General features: G+C 53.2%; 4 protein-coding genes across 4 annotated transcripts; 3 read left to right on the top strand and 1 right to left on the bottom strand.

Moving 5' to 3' along the window:
- Nucleotides 1–4,029: 4,029 nt before the first annotated feature.
- On the top strand, nucleotides 4,030–5,079 carry CRP46 (60S ribosomal protein L16; the record flags this gene model as incomplete). Its single annotated transcript, XM_051442459.1, has 5 exons — nucleotides 4,030–4,053; nucleotides 4,182–4,314; nucleotides 4,487–4,540; nucleotides 4,629–4,887; nucleotides 4,941–5,079. The coding sequence occupies 5 exons, from the start codon at nucleotides 4,030–4,032 to the stop codon at nucleotides 5,077–5,079; spliced, it is 609 nt and encodes a 202-aa protein (XP_051306047.1).
- Nucleotides 5,080–5,881: 802 nt separating this feature from the next.
- Nucleotides 5,882–7,708, top strand: J4E86_001895 (uncharacterized protein; the record flags this gene model as incomplete). Its single annotated transcript, XM_051442458.1, has 2 exons — nucleotides 5,882–7,331; nucleotides 7,395–7,708. 2 exons carry the CDS (start codon nucleotides 5,882–5,884, stop codon nucleotides 7,706–7,708), a joined length of 1,764 nt encoding a protein of 587 aa, XP_051306046.1.
- A 218-nt stretch (nucleotides 7,709–7,926) lies between these two features.
- On the top strand, nucleotides 7,927–9,525 carry J4E86_001894 (uncharacterized protein; the record flags this gene model as incomplete). Its single annotated transcript, XM_051442457.1, has 3 exons — nucleotides 7,927–8,182; nucleotides 8,277–8,487; nucleotides 8,925–9,525. 3 exons carry the CDS (start codon nucleotides 7,927–7,929, stop codon nucleotides 9,523–9,525), a joined length of 1,068 nt encoding a protein of 355 aa, XP_051306045.1.
- Nucleotides 9,526–11,554: 2,029 nt separating this feature from the next.
- Nucleotides 11,555–12,968, bottom strand: J4E86_001893 (uncharacterized protein; the record flags this gene model as incomplete). Its single annotated transcript, XM_051442456.1, has 2 exons — nucleotides 11,555–12,599; nucleotides 12,751–12,968. 2 exons carry the CDS (start codon nucleotides 12,966–12,968, stop codon nucleotides 11,555–11,557), a joined length of 1,263 nt encoding a protein of 420 aa, XP_051306044.1.
- Nucleotides 12,969–13,154: the final 186 nt, after the last annotated feature.

Here is a 13,154-nt window from a genome sequence, read left to right as displayed (position 1 = left end):
CCTGGCAGCCAAGCCTGGAACTGGTGCATTCATCTCGGCGAGCTCCCTCGACGCTTTCTGGAATTGCCCACGGCCGCATCGCACGCTGCCAACTGCCCGCTGCCTCTGCACAGCATACACACCGCTCCTGCGGGCCCCACTTTCCGATAAACCTCCTCAGTGATACACCACTCTTGCACCTTGCCAAGTCGTCAAGCACAGCCATGCTCACCCGTGCCCTGTGGCGTCATACCGCTGCTGGCATGTGTCCTGGGGACGCCACCCAACAAGTCGTCGAGCCCTGCGTCCAAGCGAAGCCGAGCCTTCTCCATGGCTTTTGGAGCAACTCAAGCCGCATTAGTGGTCTGATCCGCCATTCCGTTGCAGTTCAGTCGTTCCCCGATATTCCTCGTGCGCTCTAAAGCCACTACTTCGAGCAATGATCAGCCACCGATAGACTCGCTTACGGCTGAGGTGTCGAGTGGCACCGTATTCTCCTGCCAGCCATCTGTCATACGGCCAAGCGAAGACAAATATTCACCCCAGATGTGGGCTCTTCGGTCTCTCATCCAGGGCGAGCTTCCGAAGCCCTGTCTCCCCACCAGCACCAACCAGCATGCAGCCTTGCGCGACAGATCTTAGCGCCGGATAAAGTCGCCATGATGGTGACAGCGTGGCTTGACTGCGGCTGGTGACCCTGCCCGTCGTCTGCAGTACACCGGCAGACAGACGTCGCACACGGCTCTGCCATGCCTGAGCTTCTCCCACAAACAGGAAATGCACAACAAGCGAAAGATTCACATCCGCATCCCATCTTTCGTGCGCATTCGGACAATCTCAGTCAATTCACTTGTTTCCCGTATCTGTTCGTTTTCGGGTGACGACCTTGAAATGTGCTTAAAACGTTCAGTGGGGCCAACTACCGCTTTAGTTTCCCCATGAATACAATCTGCCAATATTGTAGAACGTATCGACTCGCCAAGCGGGAAATCCTTTGAGATATGAGATATCTTGAAGGCAAACTCTGCTCAAGCAGGCTCGTTTATGCGTGTTCTGCCTGGCGCATGTCGCCTAATTCTCCACGACCGTTTGCGATGCTTGTCAACCGATCTCTCGCCACAACTGCAAACATGCATATATATGGATTCCCACGGGTAGTCCTGTCGGAGGTACCGATGATAGACTCATGTCATACCGAGGTCCCTTGGCACTGCCACGCTTGCGGTTATGGAAGCCCACACGGTGGTTATTGGAACACCCTACGAGTTTTAGTGGTGCTTGTCTTGAGCTATGCGTGCCGACTTCCGGATGACTCAGCGGATCGCTTACTGCACCCACTTTCGCCCTTCGGGTGGTCGCGCGTTGACTCGGCGGGTGCACTGGCAGGTCACGATCAGCGTTTAATTCGAATGCCATTGGCATTGGCATTGGGCTGATCGTATTCCTGCTCTAGCCACGACACTAGCCACACAGCCAAGAGGAAAACGCACGATATTTCCTGCTGATGGTCACCTGCCAATGGGCCAAGCTACGTCAGGAGTGGCGCAAAATTGTCTGGGAGATGGGCCAAGTCATGACTCCGTCTTGGTGAAACGTGGCTGAACAGGAGAATGTGTGCATGACGCCAAGCGAAGCTAGTCTCGCGATCGCTTCGAGGTGTGGCGCATGACGATGCATATGTCGTTGCGAGAAACCTTGCAAGGATGCTGTCCATGTGCTTAGCTTGCTGCTTGCGCCTGTACGTAAAAGCCAATGCAACCTACAGGACGAGGGGCCGATCACCGGTGACTCGTCCGCTGGGGCTGTCAGGTAACATCTCGAATCGAGGCGTAGCGTGATGGACTATCAGAATATGGATTTACCTGAGGCTCCTTGGCTCTCTAATGTGACGTTCACTGCAGATCCATGCAGCCTGTGTGATCGACAATTTAAGCATCACACCCGCAGTAGGACCGCAATCGAGATGCGTTTAGTGAACCACGATCAGCGCACCCTGCAATGTGGTGGTAATCGCGAAAGAAAATTCTGTATTCTTGTCATGTTTGCCAGCAACAAGCTTCGGGCTTAACACACCCGTCATTAGCACCAGCTTCAGATTTACTTGCATTAGCTTCATCCTGATCGTGAATCCGACTTCGGCATCGAGACAGCCATGAGATCCATCATCGAAACGTTTTCCCCATGCCGTGACGTAGTGGGCGATCTGGCTCCGGTACAAAGGTCGAGATCAAAACTACGGCTTGGTAGCACAGACAGACTAACGGATTAGCCTCCGTACGGAATTCTGGACTTTGATTGTACTTGGTCGAAGGATGAGCATCCTTATGACGAAATGAGTATGATTGTTAAAATCGGCGTTCTTTGGAGGGCCAACAACAGCATGGCTAACCCTGTCTGTATCCCTACTGGAAAGCGTATCGACGGCTTCACATAAGCGTAGGTTCGTCGAAATGCATGGCTGAGGATAGCGGTGTCTTGCCTGTCCTCCGTCCGATGCACAGTCGGAGCGAACGACGAGATTGTGACAGATGTTGAAACTAATGGAGGATGCCGAAAGTAGTGAATGGGTTACCGGATTAGTTGGATAGCCCGATACTACCAGCCATTAGCGCCAGGCAACTATACATTGCCAAGATTTCTGTGTTGTAAATCGAGCATGTATACTACGGACGCGAGAGGCGAAAGTCATAGTAGCCGCCGATTCCAAAAACCTTAAAGAAGACCGGGATGTACCGACTTTGGTACAAGCCGTCTGCGTCAACTAAGAGCCGTTAGCATCCGTTCAAGAGCCGTGATAGAGAATCTAGACCTACGGGCCGAGGCTACCGAATGCGTACGATCATTGCGTGTGCGATACAATGGTGCCAACGATGAATGCATCCGCTTGCAAGTTGGGATATGCGCTTCGAGCATCATCAGCACAAGCGACGAGGCAGGGTACAGCTATCGTCGAAAAGAAATTGCCGGGCGAGATGATGATGGCTGCCGAGATGGATGAACGCGTTGCGATAACGTGGGTCGTGATTGTTCTTGCAGACGCTTCTGCTTACGAGAACTGATGATGTGCGTAGTAGAGCTGGGAGGCGTGCCTGCCTAGTATGAGCTAGATGGGGCGCAATATTCATTTTGCGTCTTAGTCTGGCAAGAACGAGAGCGTACGCTGTCGTGACGTTCTTCGATTAACAGAATTACCTCTAGGCCCTTCCCTTCAGCCTGAAAAGTATTGCGATGTATACCTTGGTACAGTTCAAAGACAGAGCCGACTGTACATTTGTGAGCCGCGATGTACAAAGGCATCGGATACACAACATCGTCGCGCTCAGGCTCTCGCTCGCTCTGTCCTATCTTTAACCAGAGCTGGCCATCGCAAAAGCGCTTACATCGTTGCTGTTCGATATATTGAAGACAGACACATGCTGAATATCGATAGAGACATACGCATCTGAGTAGAGTATCGGATCAGAACGATGATGAGTGCCGGTCCTTGAGTCGGACATGGAGTACTTGCAGCTTGCAGGTCGGCAATGTATCCAGATTTTGAGGTCAGTTTGGATTGGCATGGTCGCAGTAGTGGCAGCATCAGCAGCTCAGACTGGCGTAAAGAACTGTCGCAAAGAAGCACATGGAGTCGTGCGTTCAACGTGTAGCCTAATCACGCAGTAGAGATCGTTCAGCAATTCACCCCTCACCAGATCACACAGGCCAGATCTGAACTGTTATTGCCTTCGCAGTCGAAGCGCGCGTCTGACATGACGGTACGAGCAGGCAGTCCGCCAGATGCAGCGACAGTTCGCCGCAGCGACATGCGTCCATTGTATCCGAACTGCTACCTCACAGGCGAGCGACAAGACGTGTGTTAGTTGTTGGCGTTGGCTGTCATGCAGACGTTGGTGATGGGCAAGCTCACCTCGTTGGAGATGAAGTCACGCTAATGGGTCCGTGCACCACAAACTCGAATATTCAGTTCGCTTAGTCGAGCCACCTGGAATTCGCATCCATCGAGCTCTCCATCACGACAACTAACCTCACAGCACACCGGAGTCGAGCAAAATGTCGACATTCGAACCCGTCATTGTACGTACGCCCCGATAGACGCAGCCCGATATCCCAGGCACTGGCCTTCGCATGCCGCCGCGATGCCAGCCTGCAATCCCGTCAACACCACGCATCTTCCTTGGACGTCTCGCTGACAGCGCACGCAGGTTATCGACGGCAAGGGCCACTTGCTCGGTCGCCTCGCCAGCACCGTCGCCAAGCAGCTCCTCAACGGCCAGAAGATCGTTGTTGTGCGATGCGAGGCCCTCAACATCTCCGGCGAGTTCTTCCGCGCCAAGTGTACGTACACCCACCGAGCGAGCGAGCGAGATCAGGAGCAAGCCATGGAGTGCAATTGGTACATGGGGCTACAAGAGGACGATGTGGTCGGCGATGTGCACTTTGGCTGCTTTTTGGCAGAGCGCTCTAGGGACAATTTTCTGGCAAGACAGCAACTGACATGACCCTACAGTGAAGTACTCTGCTTTCCTGCGCAAGCAGACCCGTTACAACCCCACTCGTGGTGGTACGTCTCCCCGTCCATACACGGCGCATTCGCGGTCCAACGTCGAATGTGCGCGTTACTAGCCGACATGTGCTGACCCATCTGCCAGGTCCCTTCCACTTCCGCGCTCCCTCCAAGATGTTCTGGCGAACCGTCCGCGGTATGATTCCTCACAAGACTCCCCGCGGTAAGGCCGCCATGGAGCGCTTGAAGACCTTCGAGGGTGTCCCCGCTCCCTACGACAAGAAGAAGCGCGTCGTCGTTCCCCAGGCCCTGAGGGTGCTGAGGCTCAAGCCCGGACGCAAGTACTGCACTGTCGGCCGTCTCGGACACGAGTTCGGCTGGAAGTACCAGGACGTCGTTGCCCGGTATGTCGCTCCAATTCCTGCATGCGAGATCAGAAATGCTAATCCATACGCAGTCTTGAGGAGCGCAGGAAGGTCAAGGGTGCCGCATACTACGAGCGCAAGAAGGCTATCCGCCGGCAGATGGCTGAGGCCAAGAAGACGGCCACTGTCGACTCCAAGGTCCAGCAAGAGCTCACATCCCTCGCATACTAGAAATCGGCAGTCGATGAACAGTGTCGGTTTCAGTTTCGGTGACGTGGTTCGGCGTGGATTGCATTGGGCTCATGGGATGTTTATTTCCTCTACTATACTCCGACCATTCGAAAGGGTGTCCAGGCTAAAAGAGCACATCAATACCAGGGTGCTTACGTGTTCATGGGTCTCTTCGCGGTCGGTCTGCTGTGTCTTCAGGTACTCTTCCGGCTAGAAGCAATACGAAACGAAAAATCCCAGCTGATGTAAAGCATGGTGACGGCGTTGAGCATTCAGCAATAGACTTGTGGTTATGTTAATTCACTCACGATTCCCTTTATGCTTTGCATCCACCCTGCCGTGACAAGATGGACAAGTACCTTGCACAACAGCCTCGTAGTCCGATGTGTCTGCGATCCGACGCGGGCGGGAGGATAGGGTATGCCTATTGGCGCTTAACCTCGGCTGTGACGTCGTGCCGCACCGGAACCGGTACCCTTCCCCAGATTTCCCCATGGCTGGGAGCTTCAGGGTCGGCTGTCAGTCATTGCGCCCTGTAAGAAACGTATTAGATCACGTTGTTCAGAGTATCGCGACATCCTTCTTTCCGCCGTCGCGCACCCCTGTCAAAAGTCGCGTCCTGCAGCCCTCTCATCGCTCAAGACCTCGGACATCTCTCGCATCTCGTCCCACAGCGGAGCTACTCCGCACTCTGGCGTCTGTAGCATCAGCTCAGCTGGGCCAAACTGTAGATCGATATTTCCGTCGCGTGTATATAAGCTGCTGTTAGAACGTCGATCCACCAGATCCTCGTGCAGATACAATGGAAGGTGCGAAAGATCGTCTCAAGCAACTCGCGTCGCATTTCACGTCCGCCAACCCCGTCCCTGGGCCACCGCCCATCCATCCCGGCGACAGCCACGAATACCATCATCGACACAATTTCCACACCCTCAGTCCGACATGGTTCCTCTGGCGCGCGGCGCAAATCGAGCCAGACGCCATGGCAATATACCACAAGACGGCGAACGGCAAGATCCTACGGCGCTCTTACGCTGAAGCTGCGGACCGCGCACGAGGGCTGGCATACTACCTGAGGAAACACGGGTATAAGAGAGTAGGCATATTGGCGACAAACACACCAGCATTCCTGGAGAGCACATTCGGTATCGCGGCGGCAGGAGGTGTGAATGTCGCTATCAACTACCGGTTGAAGCACGACGACATCAGTTACATCTTCCAGCACTCGGACGTGGACATGATCATTGCCGATGCTGAGTTTGTGGGCTTGTTGGACGAATACAAGAAGGAAAGACCAAACGTACCCATACTGATCGACACAGACACGGATGCGACAGAAGGCGAACTCTCTGGTCCTTTCGACGATGCAGTACTCGAGGGATTGAAGTACGATATTGAACAAGGAAGCAAGGGCTGGGCAGATCTGGAATCGCAGGCGAAGGACGAAGAAGACGTCATGGCACTCGCATACACCAGCGGAACAACAGCACAGCCGAAGGGGGTCGAATACACACATCGCGGCGTCTACCTTGCTGCCATGGGCAATGTCATCGAGTCTGGGCTGAACTATCACACCGGCCGCGCAAAGTATCTCTGGACTCTGCCAATGTTCCACGCGACGGGCTGGACATTCCCGTGGTCAGTCACCGCCGTCCGAGGAACGCACTATTGCCTCCGCAAGATCGACTACGCAGAGATCTGGCGCCTGCTCAAGGAGGAAGGCATCACGCATTTCAACGCCGCACCAACCGTCAACACCCTACTCTGCGCAGCGAAGGAAGCAGAGCGCCTACCCCAGCCAGTCAGAGTCACCGTAGCCGCAAGTCCACCGAGCGCATGGCTCTTCGAACAGATGTCAAACCTGAACCTACACCCCGTCCACGTCTACGGTCTTACGGAAACGTACGGTCCGATCACGAAAGGCTACCACATGCCCGAATGGGAATCGCTGCCCGAGAAGACGAAATACGATCGTATGGCACGGCAAGGCCACGGCTTTATCATGGGCAAAGCGACGCGAGTCATCAAGACTGAGCAGCCGGAAGGTGTCCTCAACGACGTGGAACGAGACGGCAAAGAAATTGGAGAAGTCATCTTCGAAGGCAACATCTGCGCAAAGGGCTACTACAAAGATGCCGAAGCGACGCGCAAGTTGTGGGAGGGCGGTTGGTTGCATACAGGCGATCTAGCCGTTTGGCATCCAGATGGAGCAATCCAGATCTTGGATCGTGCGAAGGACATCATCATCAGTGGTATGTTGTTGACTTTCCGAGTCTCACTCTTTTGAAGCGGCTTGCTAACCAAATGGCTCACAGGCGGCGAGAACATCTCCAGCGTAGCGCTCGAAGCCATGCTTTCCACGCACCCCTCCATCCTCGAAGTCGGCGTCTGCGCCGTGCCGGACTCACACTGGGGCGAGCGGCCCAAGGCTTTTGTCACCACAAAGGACGGCACAAACAGCGACACGTTGGGCGATGAGGTGATTCAGTGGGCCAAGGAGAACAGCAACATCAGTCGCTTCATGGTGCCCAGGGAGGTCGTGGTGGTCAAGGAACTGCCCAAGACGAGCACGGGGAAGATACAGAAGAACGTACTCAGGGAGTGGGCGAGGAAGGGCAGTGTAGAGTAGCTGTGCTTATGGAAAACATATCATACCTCCTCCACGGAGCCTCTCGGTCGCAAACACAGATGCAGAGTCATGTGTCTGCACCACGCGTGAAATCTGAGCATGTGGTGAAGCAGCGTGGTAAGGGAAGCAATCGATGCTAATTTTCTATTGAAAAGGAAAAGGAACTCAACGAGCCTGCGGTACTGACTCAGTTGTCAATTACTCTTAGTCGATTCATCATGTCTTCACCCGACCGAAAATTCATCAACACAAGCAAGATAATCAGCGATTCTGTAGCTGAGGCCATCTACAACGGACTTGAGGACAAGGTCGCTACGGAAAACATTGCTGCTGGACGTGTAGGAAAGTTTAAAGGCGATCCTAAATTCGCAGAGGCCAAAGCATATGCCGATTCAGAAGTCTCCAAGCGACTGCCCGCGGCTATTTTACATGCTGAGGTTGAAGCTAGGGCCGGACAGGGAGATCAGGGTGCAGGTAAATACCCCTCGCTATTCTGCTTAATGCTGGTCAGCTGACTCATTGAATGATTCTGAAGCATCTGCAACACAATTACTGAAACAGTACAAAGATTTTGTCCTCTCCAAGCTGCCTGTATCAGAGGAAGTTCAGAGCCAGATACGCGGGCTGTTTCAACAATACGGTTGGCCAACAGTCTGGCAGTCTCTTGACTCAATCGAGGGCTGCGGAGATGGTCCTACATCGACTTGGCAAGATGTGGACAATGACCTGCTCGTGAGGCTAGGGGACGAGAAACTGCTGGGAATGAACAAGATAGCAGAGTACGTTTTCATTGGTATGCGAGTCAGTCAGTGTCGTGACCAGTATAATTTTCTGACAACGGAATGAGAGGGGGGTTTAGAATATGTGTATAGTTTCGCTGTATACACACTGAATTAGCTGAATTGGCAAGATACTGTCGTTATGACCCTTCGCCGAGGATCGCACCTTCTGTTGAGGGTCACAGGAAGTGCCGGTACGATCTCAATACCACGTGCCCCCCTACAAACGAAAGAGTACCTAGGTAAACACCAATATGAGTCCTACGTCAACGTAATATCTTGGGTCGCAATGATACGTCGTGGCAAGCATGACCCCGTCCTACTGACTGATTTCGCATCAAGTTTGCATGTCAGCAAACAGAGAGTCATATATAGCGCTGAAGCCAACCCTTGTGTAATTCCTAACTAATACCTATAATGGCCTCCGCATCATCTAGTGCAGACGTTCCCGCACCAGGCCCACAACTACCTGGCGACCAAGCGCTAGACGACGTCGAGGAAATCCGAGATCTAGTCGCACGACGCAACAGAGCGCTCGACTCGTTAGACCTTGATCAACTCGAGAGAGATGGGTTACATACGGATTTGAGTGAGATAGGTTGGCCGGTATCTCTTTGCAAAGGTGGCTCACAGACAGCGAGGCCGAAGAATGAGTCGTTCGATGTCCGCGACCTCTATGCGCTACTCTGTATCATGCGGCACATGATGATGCGGCACAGCGATGTTGTGACCGGTGACTTGCGTCTCTTCTTTAAGAATCAGAACAGCAAAAGGTTTGGCAATAAGTGGAGCAATATGCAACGAACATGCAGCAAATATTGGAAGGAAGCAGATGACAAGGACCTGATACAGCTGTACGAGGGCGTCAACAAGACTTTCAAGGATATTGCTCGAGAGAACTTCGCAGAGTTTCGAGAAGCCGTGAGGAGCTTTTCGGAACCGGATATGCAGATCGAGATCGCGTTTCTTATTGCGAAGAAAAGGGAAGTGAAAGAATCCGACGATGACGCAGGTAACAGTGCTGGTGACGGAAATTAGGACGCCAGGGGAGAACAATCCTGTGTCGCTGCCTCAATTGAAACGTTTTACAGAGCTGTAGTCAGCAGGTACACATATCTGAGGTAGTCTCTTATTATCAGGAGGTGATGTCGCCGGGGGTGGGAGAGATGGATGCTGGCACGTAGCTTCCAATTCCACGATCGCTAAGATTCTGGCGCGAGCTGCTAACCCAACTGGACGTGTGACTTCCGTAATCCCAATAAGCTTGGAAGGGCGTTGATCTCCAGACAACTGAGCTGAATCACACCAAGCTGTTGCATCGACGCCTTCATCGCAACATGACCCTTCTTGTCACCATAAGCGTTCACATCACCCACCCGTGAATCCCCACGAACACCACATCGAACCAAGCCTGCGCCGCCATGAACACTACTGCCCAATTCGGTGTCTCAAGCCCTTCACACCACATCTTGTATGCCTGCCAGATCGCCACATGAGCCGCTGCCAGCACCGCCTTCCCAGCAATCGCAACACCGATAGTGATCTTGCGCTTGAGAACCGAGCCGCTTTCTTTGTCATGCGCGATGAACACGAGATAGGCGACCCAGAAGCACGTTGATACTACGAGAGAGATGGATGCGAAATACGGAAGGAGGGGCGCAGTGCCGGGATGTGGGGTGTGAGGCTGCGTGAGACGTCAATAGAGGACTATCAAATCTGGTTGATTACTTACAGGATCCGCTTTTGTACCACTGCTTCGACTTGCCCAGATGGTCGCAAAGATAGCGCTGACACAGGAGACAAACACGAAGAGAGCATTCATCAGCGCGCGAGCGGCATTGGTGTGCTTTGCAACAAGACGGTATTCGCTTGAGCGGGGGCGCTGGGTGGCTGCCCCGTAGGAAGGCAGGAGAGGTTATTGTGACATGTTTTGTATTGTGTACTGCGTATGTCTTTGATACTTGCTGCTAATAGAGAGAGTGTCCAGTTTGTGTTGGAGCTCTCGAAGAGAAAGTGGGGTAAATAAGGCGTGGTGGTACAAGAGACCAAAGCTCAGCCTGCCTGTGCCACCTCGAAATTCCCTGCACGTACTCAACCGCCGTACGTATCCTATACCCCATAGATCAGGCTATCAAATGGGTTCCAACCAGGCTCGCGAAGGTAGGCTTCCATCATGAATTCCCCAAACTTTGCCACGACCATGAAATCCCACCAAGCTTGCCCTGCCGAGTAGATCCAGAGCAGAAAAGGCACCCATGAATCTTCGTGCAGAGCTCGGTGATACCAAAATCCTCCCAGGCAAGCCGAAGCGCATCCCACTTTCCCCATGATCGAAACTATAACCACGAAGCAGCGATGTGTTGCGCAAGCGGTCACGCTCCTGTCGCGCGCAACGAGAACAAGGTAGGCGATCCAGAAGGTAGTGCAAAAACCGAGAGCAAGACCTATGCAGAGGTATAGGAGCAATGTCTTCTCAGTGGGCGGACTGACAGGCTGTTCACGAAAATTTCAGTGTGCGTTCTAGATATTTGAGGCCCTGAAGAGTCTGTTACTTACTGTTTGATCGCTGTCCGTACTGTATGGTAACGCCCAGATAGTGGTGAGCATGGCGATGACGAAGAACATGCGTACGAAAACGTTGGCGATTTCCTTCTTGATAGTCATTGCTCTCTGGATACTGCAGCCGCCGAGAGTGTGCTCTGCTACACTCTCGCCGCATTGTTGATAATGGCGGGACTGCGGCGCTTCGTATGAACCTGCCAGTAGCGGTTCTGTTGGATCCATCCTGGCAGTCAAGTCAGAAGTAGTGTGTTGATGTTGCTTTCTGGTAGAATTGCAGGCTAAAGAGTGTGTAGTGGGGGTGGTGCGGTTTGATTGCGTTGACAACACAGCTGACTAAAGGTCACCCACCCTAGATCGAGCTCAGGGTCTAAAGCTCGTTGAAGAAGAATCGTGTTCTATATCTACTGTACAAGAATGTTCTATCGGTCTTTTGATCTACAGACACAGGACCGCACCGAAACATCCTTTAGTACTCTCAAAAAACTCGAACGTATACTCACAGAATCTATCGTTTCCTCTTCTCCTCCTCCAACTTCTTAGCCGCAGCCTTCTTTGCCTTCTCCCTCCTCCCCACCGCCGCTTCCGCACCAATACCGCCAAACACCAGTCCAACACCTAGCCACTGCATGCCGGTAATCTCATGACCGAACCACCACACACTCCAAACCATGGTCAGCATCTTCCTCGTAACTGTTACTGTAACAAGCAGCAATGAGCTGAAGTGGGCTAGGGTGTGGAAGATGAAGACCTGGCCTATAGCGCCACAGGCAGAGAACATGAGGACGTCCCAGCCGACAGCGGGGTATGTGGTTATGAACGAGAGCGCATCGGATAGTTCACCGGATGAGGAGTGTGGGTCAAGGCCAATCCAGCCAGCGAGGGGCGTGGAGGCAAGGAGAGGTGTGATGAGGAGGTAGGATACTGTCAGTGCTGTTGACATGATGTTCTGGGCGCACATCATCTGGGGTCCGGTGAAACCTTTGAAACTGCTGAAAATGTGATCTTGAACCGTGTTCGTAAGGCCGTCGAAGAGAAGATTCACCCCGAGCAGAATTAGACCAATAGTTTGCGAGGCGTCAGCGCTGACACCCTTCTTCGCGGCCTTCTTCGCCGTGGACGGGCTGTGTAGTGTAAAGACCGCGACACCGAGGGTTACGAAACCGACGACGGCGTACTTGTACATTGGGTATCGCTTCTGGAAGAGCGAAATGTGGAGGAACATGACCGGGAGCAGTTTGCAGCTCTTGGCTAGGATGAAGGTGACGTAGTCAATGTGCTTGAGACTTGCGTATCCGAAGGGGGACGCGAGCGATGATGTGACGGCGATTCCGAGGAGCGGCATAAGGATGTCCTTCGAGGGGAAGATGGGTAGCACCTTGCGCACGCCGGTCTTGGGGTCTTTCTTCGCGGACAGGTTGAGGTAGAGGAGGCCGGTGATGGCAGCGAAGGCGGATTGGACGGTGTTGAGGAAGATGGAGTACGTGAAGCGCTGGTTGCTGGGGCCGTGGGTGGTGGTTGTTAATCGCTCTTGGATCCATGCCCAGGTCATGCTATCATTTGTTAGCTATGTTCCCGTCTAACGTAATATTGTACATTGCGACCTCATACACGAAAAAAGCTGAACAGGTCTGCAGCCTACATTGACGTAAAAACGTACAAAGTAGGCGACGTAACGTCAACGTAGGCTCTAGGGTGACTTACAAACTTCCATATATACCAGCGACACAGATTACCAACTGGAACAGCCCTGCTTCCTTCTGCTCCTGAGGGTTCCGCGCATGGAGCTCTGCTTGCTCCTCCAGCTTCTGCTCGATCGAATGCACCGCACCGTCCAATTGATGGACGCCATCCAATTGGTGCTGCGCATCTCCCTTCGCGTTTCCATTCGTCTCATTGACCTTGCGCCGAGAGGCTTCCATTGTGCGTGCTGTATCGTGGGTATCGCTAGTGACGTCGTGGAAGTTGATTGAGGAAGGCGCGCGCCGCGTTCGTGTTGGGGCGTGTCGCGCTGTGTGTAAAGGAGTGGACTGCGCGATGGGGGTACGCGAGGAATACAGAGAAACAATGTTTCTTGAGCGACGGTGGGTCAGTGGAAAGTGTACACC

The sequence above is a fragment of the Alternaria arbusti genome (genome assembly GCF_024043155.1).
Source record: "Alternaria arbusti strain BMP 1465 chromosome Unknown scaffold_2, whole genome shotgun sequence".
NCBI classification, from domain to species: domain Eukaryota; kingdom Fungi; phylum Ascomycota; class Dothideomycetes; order Pleosporales; family Pleosporaceae; genus Alternaria; species Alternaria arbusti.
Note: the sequence above shows the minus strand (reverse complement) of the source record. Positions and strands in the feature narration are given on the sequence as shown.